The following is a 16,098-nucleotide window of genomic DNA, read 5'->3' as shown; positions in this document are numbered from 1 at the left end:
GTCGTTTTTGGACATCCGAAATAGCTGCATTTTTTTAATTTGCATATACAGGCACAGTATTCAATTGACCTTGCTCTGAACGACTTGCGACTTAAACTGAAGAGAATAACGTCATTTGAAACAATCAAAAGTAAACTTATCTTTTCACATCCAGTTTGCAGCTTTACGCCATGCACATCAAAGCAGGAAGGTCCCAGAGTAATAAAACTGTGACCTAGATAACGTGTCATAAAATATACGGCTTAAACTTAAACCATACAACTGATGTGAAAAAACAGTGGGTGGGGTGAGAAAATAGTTATTTATTCAAGTTAAGTCTTTAAAGCGTTTCACAACATTTTTCAGCATCAGTCAGTCACTCAAAGCTCCAGCAGACCAGTTACCATCCCCCATCTCAAAATCAAAACACAAGTACATGTGTGCAGTCCGCTGTCACGTGTCGAAGAAAGCCCCCAACAAAACAAATGGGATTAAAAAAAAAGCTGTTGAGTGACAGGAGTGATTATCCAATCGGCCTCCCGAATCTGGGTAGCAACAAGATAAATACAGACCTTTTGACCAATCAGAGAGCAGTAGGGGGCGTGAATTGACGAATTCTCGCGCTTACTTCCGTCAATATTTCCAGCTCCGCAGGAGGGGAAGGCTAGAGACGGAAGCAGAGACACAACAGAAGAGCTGCTTCTCTTTAACGGTTTGTTTGGCCGTTTTTCAGAAATTCACAGTCTTATACCAGCGTAGCGGAGATTCATTATTTTCTTCTTGTCGTAATTATTTGTTTTGGGTCGACTGACAGCTTCGTGTTTGATAGCTAAAACGACTTTAACAGCGCCCGCTAACGCTGTCATTGTCCAAATTCTGAAGGTAGAAAAATATATAATTGCGTCACGGATATTGCAAGGTATGTTATTTAAGTATATTAAAACGCTGTGGCTTAGTCTGGCCCTTTACATACGAGTGTTAAATCTGTAAACGCGCTGTAACAGGGTAATTGAGAATGGCTGATGGCCCTCTGCTTTATGTGATATGCAGTTGAAAGGTAGCTGCAGGCTACAGTGTCTCTATGAACACTAAGAGAAACCATAATAATACTTTTTATTTTCACCTTTTTTAACCAATGCTGGCATAAAATATAAGAATCTATGTGTGGTGGGATTTGTTTAAAAACAGTCAGTTTCAATTTGTAAGCTTTAAAAAAAATCATCTCAGTGTTTTTGAACTGCCATTAAATTGGTGATATTTATAACTTGTTCACCTTTTCATTTAAAAGTTGTTGTTTTTTTCAGTAGAACCTAATGTGAACATAATGTGAATATAACCGATTAAATGCTTAAAACTGTTTGTGAAATTTTATTGTAGCATGCTGTATTTAACAAGGACAAATTAGATTTCAAAATTTCTCTCTTCTTTGCATGGTGGCATCAAGAATAAAAAAATCATTTTCTAACAAAAGCTGGTTAAACCTCCAGGTGTGAAGTAGCAGCGGCCCTCTCTGCTCACAGTCTCACACCTGCCAGACAAGATGCCTTTCTTGGGTAAGGATTGGAGATCGCCGGGGTGGAGCTGGACAAAGACGGAAGATGGCTGGAAGAGGATCATCTTGTTCGGAGATGTTTTGGAGGACAACAACGGAGAGATTGATTTGAAAGAGTAAGTTGCCTTCACCTTTATCTACCTTTAATCAAACTTCTTTGGTTTAGTATCATCTCTGTCTGAGCTCTACATATTTAAGTAGTCAAAAATTCACCCAATTAAAGTGCACTTTAGCTCTGTATCACATTGGTGACCTGTCCTGGGTGTACCCCACCTCTAGGATAGGCTTCAACCTCCCTGAGACCCTCATAAGGGCGTGCAAAAGAGAATGCATAACAGTAGTATATCTAAAGTTTTGCTGCTCAAAATATTGATACAGCCTAAAATGGAATGAAAAAAAAAAAACGAAATTGCTGGTCATTTTCCTTTAAAAAAACAAGGAGTTTAATCAGTTTTGAGTAAAAGTAGATCATAGTTTATTGGCTTACATTCATTGCCTTATATGGCAATATGTTTGTAGTAGCTTGTATGTACATTGTACTTTGACCATTTTTAGTTTGCTGACGACATTTTGGAGTGCTGTAAAATTTTATGAGTTATATTAAAAGTATAGTAATCAAAACAGGTTGCTTTTATTGTATAATCCAACTGTGCCTTTAGAGGCCAATCTATGCCTTCAGTGGATACTCTAAATTGGATTACAGAATCACAGATTTCTTAGAAAATAGAAAAGGGGAAAAAACTAAAAGGAGCAGTGGTGAATGATTTAATAAGGATACATGAGTGGACAGATATCCGCTGAACAACATTTCTCTGGATATTTTTCACATTTTTAAACTTTGTAAGACCTACAAACTCTTTCAGGCTTCTTTTATATGTGTAAAATAAAAAAATGTAACCACAACAGTAGGCTAATTACATGTAATACCTGGCTTAATGGATCTAATGTCATGGGTTGCTGTTTGCTGTTACTGAAGAATTTTCTAAGCTATGATATGTGTTAATCCCTTACTGTAAGTTGACTCTCCTTCAGGATAATACTGAAGCTAAAGGGGAACTGGTGTAAAATGACCTGTTTACACAAGTCTGTTATAGAGATACCTAATAGCCCAGGGTTAAAGGGTACATAAGGCAACAATTCACTAATCATTCAACCACTTATTATGAGGGCCATAGCACATACAGTTGTGCTCAGAGGTTTACATACACTCATTATGGGGATGAATGTTGTGGTAATTTGGGTTTTTTAATGATTTCTTTGAACTGTTCTTTTTCAGGGGTGGAATGATTGTACAGCATACATCTTTAATGACTTTAAAAACAGCAGGACTTTCACACAAATTGAATTTATGAGGAGTTTTAAGTTGCACAGGGTCAAAAGTATACATATGCGCCCACTAATATTTGGTTCAGTGTCCCATCTCATGCAGATGCTTTTGCTATCTGGCCCAGCTTCCTCTGTTTTTGCTTTGAGGCAACAGTGATGCTCAAAGATTTTTCTGTCCAACATTCACACCCATCCAGACTCTGATGAGCACATCGGGAGCAACTCAGGTTCAGTATCTTGGATGCAAACTGGAGCAGGGATTGAACCTTTCAATTTTGTAGGGTACCTGCTTTTCCTTCTGAGCCACAGCCACCATCAGCAATGACATTGGTTCTCACGATGACTGTATGTAAACTTTTGACCTTTTATGAGGTGATTATACTGTACATTCCCATAATTTCAGCTTGGTTTTGCCAAAGAGTGTTGTTACAGAAAAAAGAATTGAGTCGACATATTTTAACATAGTTTTCAATGACATTGATTTGGCAGTGAATCCTGTAGTTCTGTAAGAGCAAAGAGTGTTTGTAGTTGTGTTTATGTGAAAAAGAGTCTCCTAATTATGACCAATTATTTAATTGTGACAAATCTGAATGTGATATCGCATCAAGGTTTCTCAATGCTGCAGACTACTTGCACAGCAAGTGACAAAACACACAAACCGCTCGCTGTGAGAGTGGAGCAAATATTGATTAGATTCGATTTTCATCTGGTTCTGCGTATAAGTCACATTCTTTATTGATTATTCTTGTGATTCTTCCAGTTTTCCGTGTTAAAAGAAAGTAGGCCTACTTGAGCTTTCAGCGTAATTTCACCTTTTCCTTAATCATCTCTGAGTCTGAACACAGTGTGGAGACTTCGGGTAAAGGCTTGGATGTGACTCGTGTGAAAAAGCTCCACTACTATGAGTTCAGAGTTCAGTTGCTTTGCTCTGTGGTTAACAATTCTAGCTAAAAAAAAAACCTCTTTAAAGACACAAAATTCCAGCAGAAGGTCAGTTTAGGTCTGGAATAATGAAACAACCATGTGGTAATAATGACAGAGTTCACAGCCAACCTCAGGTAGAGAAGGCTGTTACCGTTTGGGAAAACTTGGAATTTTGGTTAGAAGAATTCTGGATTGTAGAAGGGTAATTATGCTGACTGCATAATGTATCAGGTAGTGGGAATTTGATTTGCTCAGTTTAATACTGGGAAGTGTTACTCCATTTTCTCACAGAGCCCTCAATCGGGGTTTTGAAATCCTACTAAATTCCTAATGAAATAACCAAATTGTTATGTGTGTATGTATGAAGGTCTTTGATCAGATTTATTTATGCTACCTCTACAAGTAGTTCTGTCTCAGGTTGCCGTCTTATGAATGTGGTGAAGTTTTAGAATAGTCTAAGCATGTGTGTTTTTGTTTGTTTATTTATTTTAAAGTGTCAAAGTTTTTTGTTTTCGATTTTTTTGGCAAGTTTTCAAGGTTTTAATCACAGCAAGTATAGTCGTGCTTCTCTCAGGGCATAAAGTATTACAGGGTCATAACTTTTTCACTTAAGCATATTAAACTTTATTAGGGTGTTTTGGCTTGGTGTCTCTTACTAAACCAATGTTTCCAATAGTGCCTTAAATCTTAATGTCGCTGCAACTCTTAGTATAAAGATGGACTGACTACAACTGATCGACTGCCAAGTCTCTCTCTAAATGTTGACATGACTGTCAGACACTGTCCAGCATCCGCAGAGCATTCTCAGAAGGTTTTCAAGTAAACATTTTTTTTTCCATTATTAAACAGAAAACAGGGGAGAGTTGACAGGAAATTAAATGATAGGAATATAAAACAAAAGCTTAATGTTTCCAATTACATGGTCCGTCTCAAACCACCAGGACACACTGGATTTTTCTTGGTGAAATTACAAGAATAAGACCAGAAGTGCTCACGAACCATTAAATCGCTTAGAATTGGTGCCATAACATCTAGGCTTTTATGAGGTGATTTACATCACACAGTTCAACTTTTTTTCTTTCTGACTACATAGTAATATCATACAAACAACTTCTGAATGTGACCTGTGTGCAGTATATACAGCTAATCCTAAACCTCTGTGCATATGACACTTCTTTTTCACACACGTTCATCGTGCATGCTGTTAGATTGTAACAAAATGAGTTGAAGTTAATGTGCTTGTGAGCAGGTTAGGTTTGAAGCATAAGTTGCCATGACTGAGCCTAATCACGGAAAACTACAGGTTACACCTTAGGTTCCCTCTCAGAATTGACATCATAACTATTTTACAAGCCTTGGCTTTTATGATAACAGTGCATAATGATAACCTCCAATTTCAAACACGCTGGCTGTTGTGTGTTCAAATAATGGGGCTTAGTGGATTAAAGACTTTAATGGCAACAGCTTGTTGAGATCAGCTAAACCAAAAAAACATCTTCTGCTTTTCGTCTTTCTGGTTTATATTACACACTGCCCCTGTCTGCAGCTCATGTGTCCTCCCACAGCAGAGCTCATGTTGTTCTCCACAGGAAACTTGTATTGTTTTGACATGTGCCAACTGGCAGTGAGCAGTTGTAAAAATGAGGAGACAAGAGGGGATTTTCTGTATTCATTCATTTCTTTTTGTATGTATTTTTTTCTGCTCCAGCTTCCTGTTCTGCTTGTGTTTTGGAGTTTTACTGGATGGAGGATTATTAATTGCCTCATTGTATATGACTAGGCATTTATATGTTGGCACGTCCTTCTACATCTTGAATTTATCTGACTCCCTCGCCTCTGTTGTTTAGAAATTTGTTGTTTATTTTGTTGCATTTTCATTAGAGTTTACTGAAAAGTGATCTTCTCAAGTCAACTGGTGACATCTCTGATCATTGTGAGGACCAGAGACTGTTGATATGGTGGACAATAGTTCATGAGCAAGCCTCATAAAACGTAAACACACACGCAGGGTTTGGTTCGGTTCGTGTCACGCTGGTACTGACAGGGTGGAATTGATGGCATCTCAGTAGCAGTTGGTGACGTCCCCTTCAGGCCAGGGGAATTTTCTGTCTAACTAACAGTACTTCTCGGTACCACAGTGACTCGTCAGCAGTCTTTAGCCTGTCATCAGACAATAACTAATTACATCATTTAGGCAAATTGGCTGCTCTTCAGATGCAGTCTCCCTCCACAAAGCCAGTGACCTCATGGCAACCGAGGTACGTTTGCCAGGCGACCACATGTAGGCCAGAAAGAAAGGAGACAATACACTGGGTGTGTACTAGAATGGTACACAGTGTTACAGAAGTACTTCAGATCACAGTGCATGTGTAAATCTAAAACAAACTGGTCACTGATCTTCATGTTGTCGAGTGTCAGTTGAGTGTTTGAACCTCAGTTTAATGCTCATTTCTCTTACAAGTAATCGTGTAAATTGATTGAACTTAATCAAATGTGTTTGTCTACTAAGAGACTAGAACATCATCTAAAAGTCTTCATACTATATTTTGTATTCGGTTAATTTCCTTTGGAACTACGTGCTCCCTTCAGGGCCCTGTTTATCTTTTATTTGAGGATTTTAAAATGTCCACAAATCCTTTTGAATAAGTTGTTCCTTTGTGATGTTTTTATTGGTTCCTTGGAGACGGTTATTCCATGTGCAGCCTGTGTAAGAAAGTCACCCTATTGAATTCCACCTTTTTATAATTCACTTTGACAGATTACTGCGCTTGCAAGTGTGTTTGTGTTTATGCCTGTGCAACTGGATAAATGGATAGAGACAAGGGATTACTGTGGAGCTCATTCACTCTGATCAGCTGACTCTGTAGTCAGACAAGCAAAGCCATGTCTTTACTTATGCTGGAGAAAATTTAAGTTGGTCTCTTATTCCATAAGACCAACTTAAATATGCTTCTGGAAGGATATTAGAATTGATAACCAGTGTAATGTAGAACAGCTGTGGCTCAGGAGTTGATTAGATTGTTCATTAATCAGAAGCCTGGTGGTTTGATCCCTGGTTTGACTGTTTTACACGTTGAAGTGTCCTTGACCAGGAGACTGCATACCCAGTACGTCCACTGGTTTATTTGATCAATAAAGTCCACAGAATAATGGACTTAATGGTGTGAATATACGTGTGAATGGTGAAATGTGGCTTGCACTGTTAGTGTTTTGATAAGTTCAAAAGAAAGGACTGTATAAATACCATCCATTTGCCCTAGGGTCTTATTTGGAGCTCTCCTCGAAGATGTTTTCCATGAAAAAATTCCCTTCGTGCCTTAACATGTATTAAATGTAACTCTACCTCTTTTCCTGATTTTATTTTATTTTTTTGATTGTTAGCATGGACAGATCAATGAATATGCAAAGTTGTCCCTGTCCTGACCCCTCCGTCTTCACTAGTCCACCCCCGCTATCTTTGTGCTTCTGCGAGGCCCCACTCGCAAGATCTTATTCTACATTGGGGTAGACAGGATTGGTCCAAACCAACTTGTTTTGCAAAAGAAGAAAATCCAGTGCTTAAGAGCAGGAAAAAGAGAGGAAAAAGTCACAAAACATATCAAATGAAGCCGCATGGGACCAACCGCACTGGACATTTTTGTCAATGCACCAAATATACAAGTTCTTCAACCTCTAGAAAGCAATCGGGTAAAAAAAAAAGGAAAAAAGCATCCACTAGTTCCAAAGGTTAGCATGATGCTAGTCACATCATAGAGATATAGCAGCACAGAAGTTGGAAACACATTTTTAAAAGGTATGAGATTAAAAAACAAGTCTGTGTGTTATCAGCAGACTTTCCAACTGCTCGCTGAGCACTGTTGGGAACTATTTAAAGACTACATGACCCATATGATGACCCTGAGTTGGAAACCCCCACTGACAGGACTCTGACTTACTCAAGGGCTATGGGTGCACCATGGTACAATGTACTATTGCCTCATAGAAAGAAGGTTCTGGGTTCTAATCCCGAGCCTGAGCGGACTCGGTAGATGCTACCTTTCTGTGTATAGTTTGCAAGTTCTCCTTGTACCTGTGTACAGTGATTTTGAATTGGCTTTAGATTTAAATATAAGCATGTCTGTCTTGTCAGTCATGACAGGCTGGTGACATGGCCGATAAAGAACCCACGTCTCACCCTATGACACCCAGGGAGGGGTTAGCTTACCAAGAATTCTCTCTTAGCTGGCAGTGTTGCCGCTTAATTTAACCAATGGATTATTAATGCAGTGTATCAGATACCAGCTTAGTTCAGTAATTTGATCTGTCTCACAACGCTCATTAGAAAATCAGCGAACCAGAACTCCATAATCACACTCTTATTCATGATTGAAGTTTTGCAGCTTGTTTTTTGTTTTTTATTGTTTTTTCACATAGATTTATTTGTAGATAGTTGTTTTAATTTGTTTGTACTCAACAAGTAATTTGTTTTGTGAGTATTAGTTAATATTTTGACCTGAATTTAGTAAAGACATAGTAATAATTTACCTAATTGGTGGTTTAATTTTGTGGAAGTAGATTGAAAGAGTAGAGAACAGGCACAAAGTAAGCAACAAGTCTCTCGCACAACACAGGACTGTAATCTGAATTTTTAGCCTTTTTATGCAGTAAAAATGGTAAGAAACGTCTTCACAAACCCTGGGAACATCTGTATTCGCTATGTTGACTTGAATGTGACATGTTTTAATTCGTATTTCTGTTGGAGCTCGGCCTTTTTGAGTGTTCTCCGACAGCAATGTGAAGTTGAGGTCAACAACGAAAATGCTAAGTTCTGTGTTATCAAAAATAACACAGCCCTGAGGCAAGAAACAACAAAGATTAGATACAGCACGCTTAATGTTCTGAGACCTCTGTCCGACATGTTTGACCTTGGCCTGCATATCAGTGTAGCAGTAATACAACAGGTTTCCTTCAGTTTCTTTTTTTTCCTCTGATCTTTAATTATTTATTTCCCTATAAGTTCAGTAACACTACATCACCTAACTTGGCTATGAGCCATCTTGCCGTGCAACTGTGACACACAGGCTATCAGTAAAAAGTCACTGATTTGCTTCAGGGCGACGCCACAGTGGTTCGGTGGTTTGTAATTACATGGTGTTTTCAGACTTGCGTGGAAGTGTTATTAATGCATTACGCACATGTTTCCTCTGTCCAAACAGGCTCTGCAATGGCAACAATGAAAATCTGTTTGTTGGAGATGTGTGTGAGCTCTCCACCACAAAGAGGAAAAAGGACTTCTACAACAATAACACTAAATCCCAGTGTGAGTTACAGCTGCACATAATCACTGTTTTGGCTCGGGGAACTTTTTGTGGCATGAAGATTAAAAGCAATGTGTACAAAAGTGCAAAAGTCAGTGAGACAGAAATAAAACTCTCAGGGATTTGGATTAAGGTTGTGCTGCAAATGTTGTCTTTTTTATCAATTTGTAGTGTCCTCCGTCTCCAGATGCAGTGCATCCATTATAATATTAATAAGCACATCAGCAGCTCTTGTGCACCTTTTGAGGTTGTCTAGCTTACCTAAGTACTTCTGCATTTTATAGCTAAGATTTACATAGAAAATCTGAAGTGAAGTAACTTTTTATACTTTTAATAATAATTTGCCCTTAAATGATCTTGAAACTTTCATAACTATCAGTTCTTCTAGAGAGCACAAATTGATTGTATTATATCATTATCCTACTGTATCAGTAAGACTTGTAATGTAATCCATACAGAAACCCTTAAACAATTTCAGACTTTGGAAATGTTATAATGTTCAATGTTGACTCAAACTTTTGCAAATAAATACATTTTTAAAAAGTCATTAAGTTTCAGGTGAAATATCTTGTCCCTCTCTTGTCATTAAAATATGTAAAATTCAATGATGCACAACTGTAAGAAAGCTTTCATTAAAATGTTTGTTTTTGCATTTTTTTTTAGTTGTTTTCACAGATAAATGGATCTACATTCAGAAAGGGAGCACAAAAGAAGTGAGTACTGAGGCGTTTCACACAAAGGAGCGATTGTCTTTTAATGGAAAATACACATTAGTCAGTTCTTTAATTAACAGAGCTTGTGTGCACATGTTTTTTCTGATGTGTACCTACAGCGACATGGATACTGCACACTCGGCGAAGCTCTCAACCGGCTAGACTTTTCCAGCGCTATTCAGGACTTGAGAAGATTTAATTACGTTGCAAAAGTGAGCATTGATGCTCGTACATGATGTTAAAGAAACCTTTTAATTGTATGACTTATATAGCGCATCTTAAGCTCCTCCTTTTTTTTCTGTCACCCACAGCTTTTTCAGCTAATAGCCAGATCGCAGCTGACGTCTTTGAGTGGAGCTGCCCAGAAAAACTATTTCAATATCTTGGAGAAGATTGTACGAAAGGGTGAGAAGACCTGACATGGGGTGTCTGAGGGATAAATTGCACATACAGACTCTTTATTTTCATTATTACTTTTGGTGTCAGCGGCTTTCAAACTCTAATTTAGTTTTTTTCAGGGCGTTTTGTGTTGGGAAAAGTAGTTTTTATGTTTATAGATTTTTTGTGTGTGTGCGTGTGTGAATGTGAAGCCTTTGAGCGATCAGAACATGCTTTCTCTCATCCTGCTGTTCAGTCGTTGCAGTCTCATGTTTAACCGCAAAACCAATAGGGCTAGCATGCTCCATCATTACAGGGTTACAAAGGACAGACCAGGACTGTATTTTTTTTTTTCATCCTTCAGTGGTGTGTATATTTCTGGTAAACACATTTTAGTTCTTTTGCAAACTTGAAGCTTTTTTGTAAAAAGAAATATTAGTTTTCCATTTGTCTTTTTGTTATGTATATGGGGTGGTTTACGGCAGGAGCCCGCACAACAACAAAAAATGTGTTATGATCCTTAAAAAAAAATTCCTCAATAGCCCTGGTGTTTTCCTTCATGTTTCTCTTTTGCTTGTGTTTTTATTCCAGTTCTGGAGGACCACTATAACCCACGCCTCGTCAAAGAGCTTCTACAAGACCTGAGCTCCACCCTGCACAGTCTGACCATCCATGGCAGGTGTGTCCTCGTGGGAAACGTCAACATCTGGTTGTGCCGTCTGGAAACCATTGTTAAATGGCAGCAGGAGCTGAACAACCTCCAGATCCCCAAGGTATTTTTATTGAAATCGCAGAGTAGGTGGACCGCAGAACTTCCAGACAGCAATCTAAAATAGCAGCCATGCTGGAAATCTGTCTGCGCTGACTTGTCATAAGAGTGCTGTTTAAAATGAGAAGTAGGCTAAAAATCTGCCTTTTTATTTACAGTGCTATACATGTAGCTCCATTTGTACCTGCTTATGAATTATGACTTATTGACAAGCTGGTCCAATTTACAAGCTGAATTTAATGTGGGAGAAATGTGAAATACAGAAGTGTTGTTAGTCCACTATTTATTTTTGGTGATTCTTGTTTCCTCAGCAAATGTGCACTGGCATGTCATTCAGTGATTTGCCCCTGCACATGCAAAACAAGATCCTCTATAAGTTCTCTGATGCCTGTGACATCATTAACTTGGGACAGGCCACACCAACATTGCACATCCTAAGTGAGAACAACACACTGTGGAAGAAACTCTGCCTCTTTCACTTTTCGGACAGACCGGTGAGTATTACACTTAATCATTTGAGCTTGAATCTAAGGTTTTATTACTTTTAGTCATACATATATAGTCGAGTGTTGTAAAACTGGATTGCTTCAGAACTAGAAGTAGAGCCCATGTTAACCACTAGAGGGCAGAGTTGGCACAATTTATTCACAGCTCGCAAATGAGCTTATCCTCTAGCTCTTACACACACACACACACACACACACACACACACCCAAGCACACTATCTTAGACCTTTCGCACTCTTTCAGGATTGATGTTAATGAGGAATTGTTCTTGATTATATCTAAATACACACTGTTCTTGTTTTAATTGCATCTATCCCCAGAGTGTTTTAAATAGCTGGTAAAAGTTTCTTTCCATCCATTGTGTGTGTGTGTGTGTGTGTGTGTGTGTGTGTGTGTGTGTGTGTGTGTGTGTGTGTGTGTGTGTGTGTGTGTGTGTGTGTGTGTGTGTGCCCACTGCATTTTTGCAGTTCTGCAGGACTTTAGCCATAACCAGGAATGACAATGTGGACTGGAAGCTGATGTATTTCACCTTGCAGAAACACTACCCCATGAAGGAGCAGTACGGCGACACGTTGCACTTTTGCAAACACTGTAGCATCCTCTTCTGGAAGGTAAACGAGACAATGCAGCAGCAACAGTCTAAGCACGTTTCCTTATACTGATTTATTGATTTTGGTGGGAGATTTGGTGGGGATCAAGATAATCAAAACCTGTAGGCACATATGTAATGAATAAAATCTAACATGACTTGTAGTCATGTAATAGTAATATGACTATTATATTATAAATTTAGTTCACCAGACTGCTATTCTGAAATAACCTAACAGGTTTAGTCCAAGTTTAACTGCTTGCTGTTAAAAGAAAAGTCATATCTTTATATTTTGAATAGTTTACCTTCCTTGGTATTGCTTTTGTATTTTTAACTCTAATTATTTAATATTCAGTTTACTCTAAATTCTTAAAGCCAGCAATAAAAAGGTTTGCTGAATCAAAAAGAACCGCAGAGCACTGCCTGTAGTGCAGATCCTTGTTCACGATTACAGTACAATAATTAAAAAAAAATTATAGTGTCAAGCAAATTAACCGACTGGTTTGCTTTCAGCAGCACAGAAAATCTGATCTTTTAACTAACTAACTAAGACAGAGATCATGTTATAGCAAGATCAGGGAACTTCTAGAGATACAGAAACTGAACAGTGCAGCACTTTTATTAAAAAGTATTCCTATACATTCAGTTTCCTCTGTTTGTTTCTTTATTTACTTGCCACAAACTCGTTATTATCCTTTCCTGGGTACCTAAATTATTTAACCTGCTGCTTTCTCTGCATCCTTCTCCTTGCTTGGCACCCATCCTTCCTGCCTCTTCTCCTGGTTCCCCTTGTCCCTGATACCTTAAGGATTGCCATCTGGCTTTGTTATTGAAGGTACTTTATGTCCCATAATGCTTTTCTATTTCTTAGATTGCCATCTTGTCTCATTTCCCCGATGATTGCCCCGATGGTCCGATTTCATTTCCTTGTATTGAGTTTTGTCTTTTGCTGTCCTGTCATCGTGTTTTGTAAACTCTGACATTGTTTCCGCTGACTTCTCCTTTAACCTGCTCCGGTTAAAATAGATTTTTTTTCCCCCCTGAATGTCAGCTGTCACTTTGTCCAACATAAATATTTGGACACTTCCATGTGCTATCATCCAGAACTTGCTCACCACATTTTTGTAAAATCCTTCCTAAGTTCTGTTTAGTTTTCACAAGCTTATCTATCAAGTGTCACATCACATTTTATCTTTTATATGCACTTAAATAGGCCGTGTGTTTTTACCATGAGTAAACAGTGACACATGGCCCTGAGAACTTTTAATTAAAACTGCCATAACCAGTGCTGTTATGTTCACAGTTTATGACATAATTACTAAATCACCCTAAGAGTAAGAGCTCGCTTCTGTGCTGTAATCAGTTTTAATTCTACTCTAAGTAAATGCTAGAATCATGACTGCGCCAACTCGGAGGTTTCCCAGTGTGCCTTCGTTCTAATGATTAAGCTGTTGACTTCCTTCCAGGACTTTGGCCACCCGTGCACAGCCAACGATCCAGACAGCTGCCTGATGCCCATCTCTCCGCAGCACTTTATCGACCTGTTCAAGTTTTAAACCCTCCATGCTGTTTTTCACCTGAAGCATCCGTTTAGCATCACTCCCACACCAAGAGGTGTGTACAAGAACTTGATGTCTTTAACCCAAATACAAAGGGCTTCAAAGAAATGTTTTCTTTATTTCGTTTACGTCTTTACTTCCTTACGCACAATTATTTCCGTAAATTGAGGAAAAATTAAATGAGAGGATTTCTCAGAATGTTGATAGAAGGTGATATATAAGCAAGGCTTTCTCCTTTCGCATACATGTTTGTCTTTTAAGACAAGAAAGGTTGCTCCTTACACAGGGAATAAAATATGATGTAAATGCAATGTGAATATTTTGAAAGGAAATATATGTAGAGCAAATCTTAGCATGTTTATGTTAAGTACAAAGCCCCCTAAAGATCATGACTGGAGTTCTTTTCATGTGGAATTTAAATTTAAATCAAACATTGAAGATATGACTTTCAGCCTTAAGGGATTTAACAAATGCTGTAAACCTTAATTGGACACCACTTCTTTGTGAAAATTGATAGTCACCCAAAGCATACTGTAAAAGTAAACAAAAAAGAGTTTCTCAAGGCAAGGAAATGGGATATTCTTCAATGGGCAAGTCAGTCACCTGATCTCAACCCATCAGAGTATGCTTTACAGTTATTAAATACAAAACTCAATGCAGAGACCTACAATCAAGAAGCCATTGAAGGTGGCTGCGGTAAAGGCCTGAGAGAGCAGGTCCAGGGAAAAAGCTCAAAGAATTTTCATCCAAGTATTAAAAACTATCCTCGTACCTGAAATTTTGTTAACTTGTCCAGTCGTTTTTGATCCTCTGAATTTGAGGAACTGTGTATAAAAATGGCTGTAATCCCCAAACAGTTAAAGCAAAATTTCTCTAAAACTGCTTAAATCAAAGCTGAAAGTCTGCACAAATTTTGAACCTAACTGCAGACATGTATTTTTATTTATTTTTTTAAATCACAAAGATGCGTTTCTAACGAACCATAAAATAGTCACATTGATATGAACTTCCTTTCCCCTCACAAGCGGGAAAATGAAAGGATATGATTGCATCATTACAACAAAGCGATCTACGACCATAATACGTTCATTTGTGTTCTGTCAGTATCAAAAGCAGTCTGCCCTCCATTCCCTGTGATTGCAGGCGTCGGTCCAGTTCAGTTACTCTTTAAAACTGATTGGAAAAAGATCTCTGAACTGGTTGGAAGCATTTCTTCTGCCATTAGCTGTTGCTGTATGTTTAGTTAATGTTATTGCACCAGGCCTGTCATAATAGCACTTCACAATATTGATATTATTGCACTACTACTATCTGCTCTATAGGCACACTATATATATTAAAATATTTGAGATGCATTTGACTTTTGTAGCAATAATGCTATCAGTCAAATTCATTTCTAATTTAGTTTTTTTTGTGCGGCTTTGTTTTGTTTTTTGAATATATTAAAATCAGTTACCATAACTATACAAAAAGACACGCCACAGTTATCGCCTTTAGAGAGTTATTGTAACCTCCCCAGCTTGGACTTTGCCCACTGCTGTGTTTCAGTCTGTGGTGCTATGGATGTCCAGCTGTAGCAGGCGTGGTACTTTTGATATTTGTGGTGCTTCTGATTTATGTATCAGCAACATGAAGTAGCATCAACACATTCCTGACCCAGTGCAAGTTTTACTCCCATTAAAAGCAACCATGTTCCAGCCATTATTGCTGCAGTGAAGGCACGGTTGCCGCTAAAGTGACTTAAAGCTGTCTGCAGTCGTTTTCAGAGATCCAGTCTGTTTCTTTTGTATAATACAGCTCAACCTTAAATTCATCAGCCAGATAAAAGGTTATTGCGAGGTAAATGTAGCCTGGCGAACTATTCTGTTGAGTGATCTTTAGGGGGCTCAGTATGTAAGTAATGGTAATGTGTTTAAAAAGAAAGTTTAACATTTATTGTGTGGCAGAAAAAGATGACTTGTGTTAATCTTTTATTTTTAATGGGGTTCAACAGCTTTTTGTTCCGTTTCATTTTGGTGGCATTTTCCTACAATAACTGCATGCCATGTTTGCGTCTCTGTTATGTTGTCCTCTGTGAATACCTGCCGTGCTCTGTGTACATCAAAAGCGTCAATGTGTCACGCACACACACAAAAGAAGTAAAACCCCATCAGCTGATCAGGTTGTTCTACTTTTGTCAGAACTGTCATGTGACAGGTAAATTGCAAAGCATTATTTATGAAAAAAAAGAACATTTTGTATCCTTCCAACTTTTGTAATACCCCTCTACTGTTCCCATACTCTTGATGGTACTGTCATGATTTTTCCGGGGCAGGAAGTAGCTATTCAGTAATAAATATTTCTAAAAACCTGTTTGTACTCTATTACTTGATTGATGAGACTCAATTTTCTGAAGCCATGTAATCAAGTTAAAAAGGAGACTGGAAAACAAGAAGTGAAAGATCACATTTTGCCTATTTGTAAGGGTTAGATTATGTTTTTAATTATTAATAGAACAATATATTTG

The 16,098-nt window shown here is 38.1% G+C and overlaps 1 protein-coding gene across 3 annotated transcripts; it reads left to right on the top strand.

The window, feature by feature from the left end:
• The first annotated feature begins 630 nt into the window (after positions 1–630).
• fbxo25 (F-box protein 25) lies at positions 631–15,935 on the top strand. 3 transcript variants are annotated; one of them, XM_080883413.1, is made up of 11 exons: positions 631–691; positions 1,467–1,647; positions 8,977–9,080; positions 9,742–9,791; positions 9,911–10,003; positions 10,103–10,196; positions 10,761–10,942; positions 11,250–11,432; positions 11,912–12,055; positions 12,842–12,868; positions 13,500–15,935. In XM_080883413.1, exons 2-11 carry the CDS (start codon positions 1,520–1,522, stop codon positions 13,587–13,589), a joined length of 1,095 nt encoding a protein of 364 aa, XP_080739539.1. In that variant the 5' UTR covers positions 631–691; positions 1,467–1,519; the 3' UTR covers positions 13,590–15,935. The 3 variants fall into 3 exon arrangements, with proteins under 3 accessions (XP_080739539.1, XP_080739541.1, XP_080739540.1); XM_080883414.1 differs by lacking the exon at positions 631–691 and adding an exon at positions 728–898; XM_080883415.1 differs by lacking the exon at positions 12,842–12,868.
• Positions 15,936–16,098: the final 163 nt, after the last annotated feature.

This window comes from Rhamphochromis sp. 'chilingali' (assembly GCF_963969265.1).
Source record: "Rhamphochromis sp. 'chilingali' genome assembly, chromosome: 5".
NCBI classification, from domain to species: domain Eukaryota; kingdom Metazoa; phylum Chordata; class Actinopteri; order Cichliformes; family Cichlidae; genus Rhamphochromis; species Rhamphochromis sp. 'chilingali'.
This window is presented reverse-complemented; position numbering and strand designations above follow the sequence as displayed.

Bases quoted from the DNA above. Each gene is read 5' to 3' on its own strand.
- fbxo25 (XM_080883413.1), top strand. From the start codon at position 1,520: ATGCCTTTCTTGGGTAAGGATTGGAGATCGCCGGGGTGGAGCTGGACA. The intron at 10,004-10,102 runs GTGAGCATTGAT...TGTCACCCACAG, and splicing joins GATTTAATTACGTTGCAAAA to CTTTTTCAGCTAATAGCCAG. The intron at 11,433-11,911 runs GTGAGTATTACA...GCATTTTTGCAG, and splicing joins TTCACTTTTCGGACAGACCG to TTCTGCAGGACTTTAGCCAT.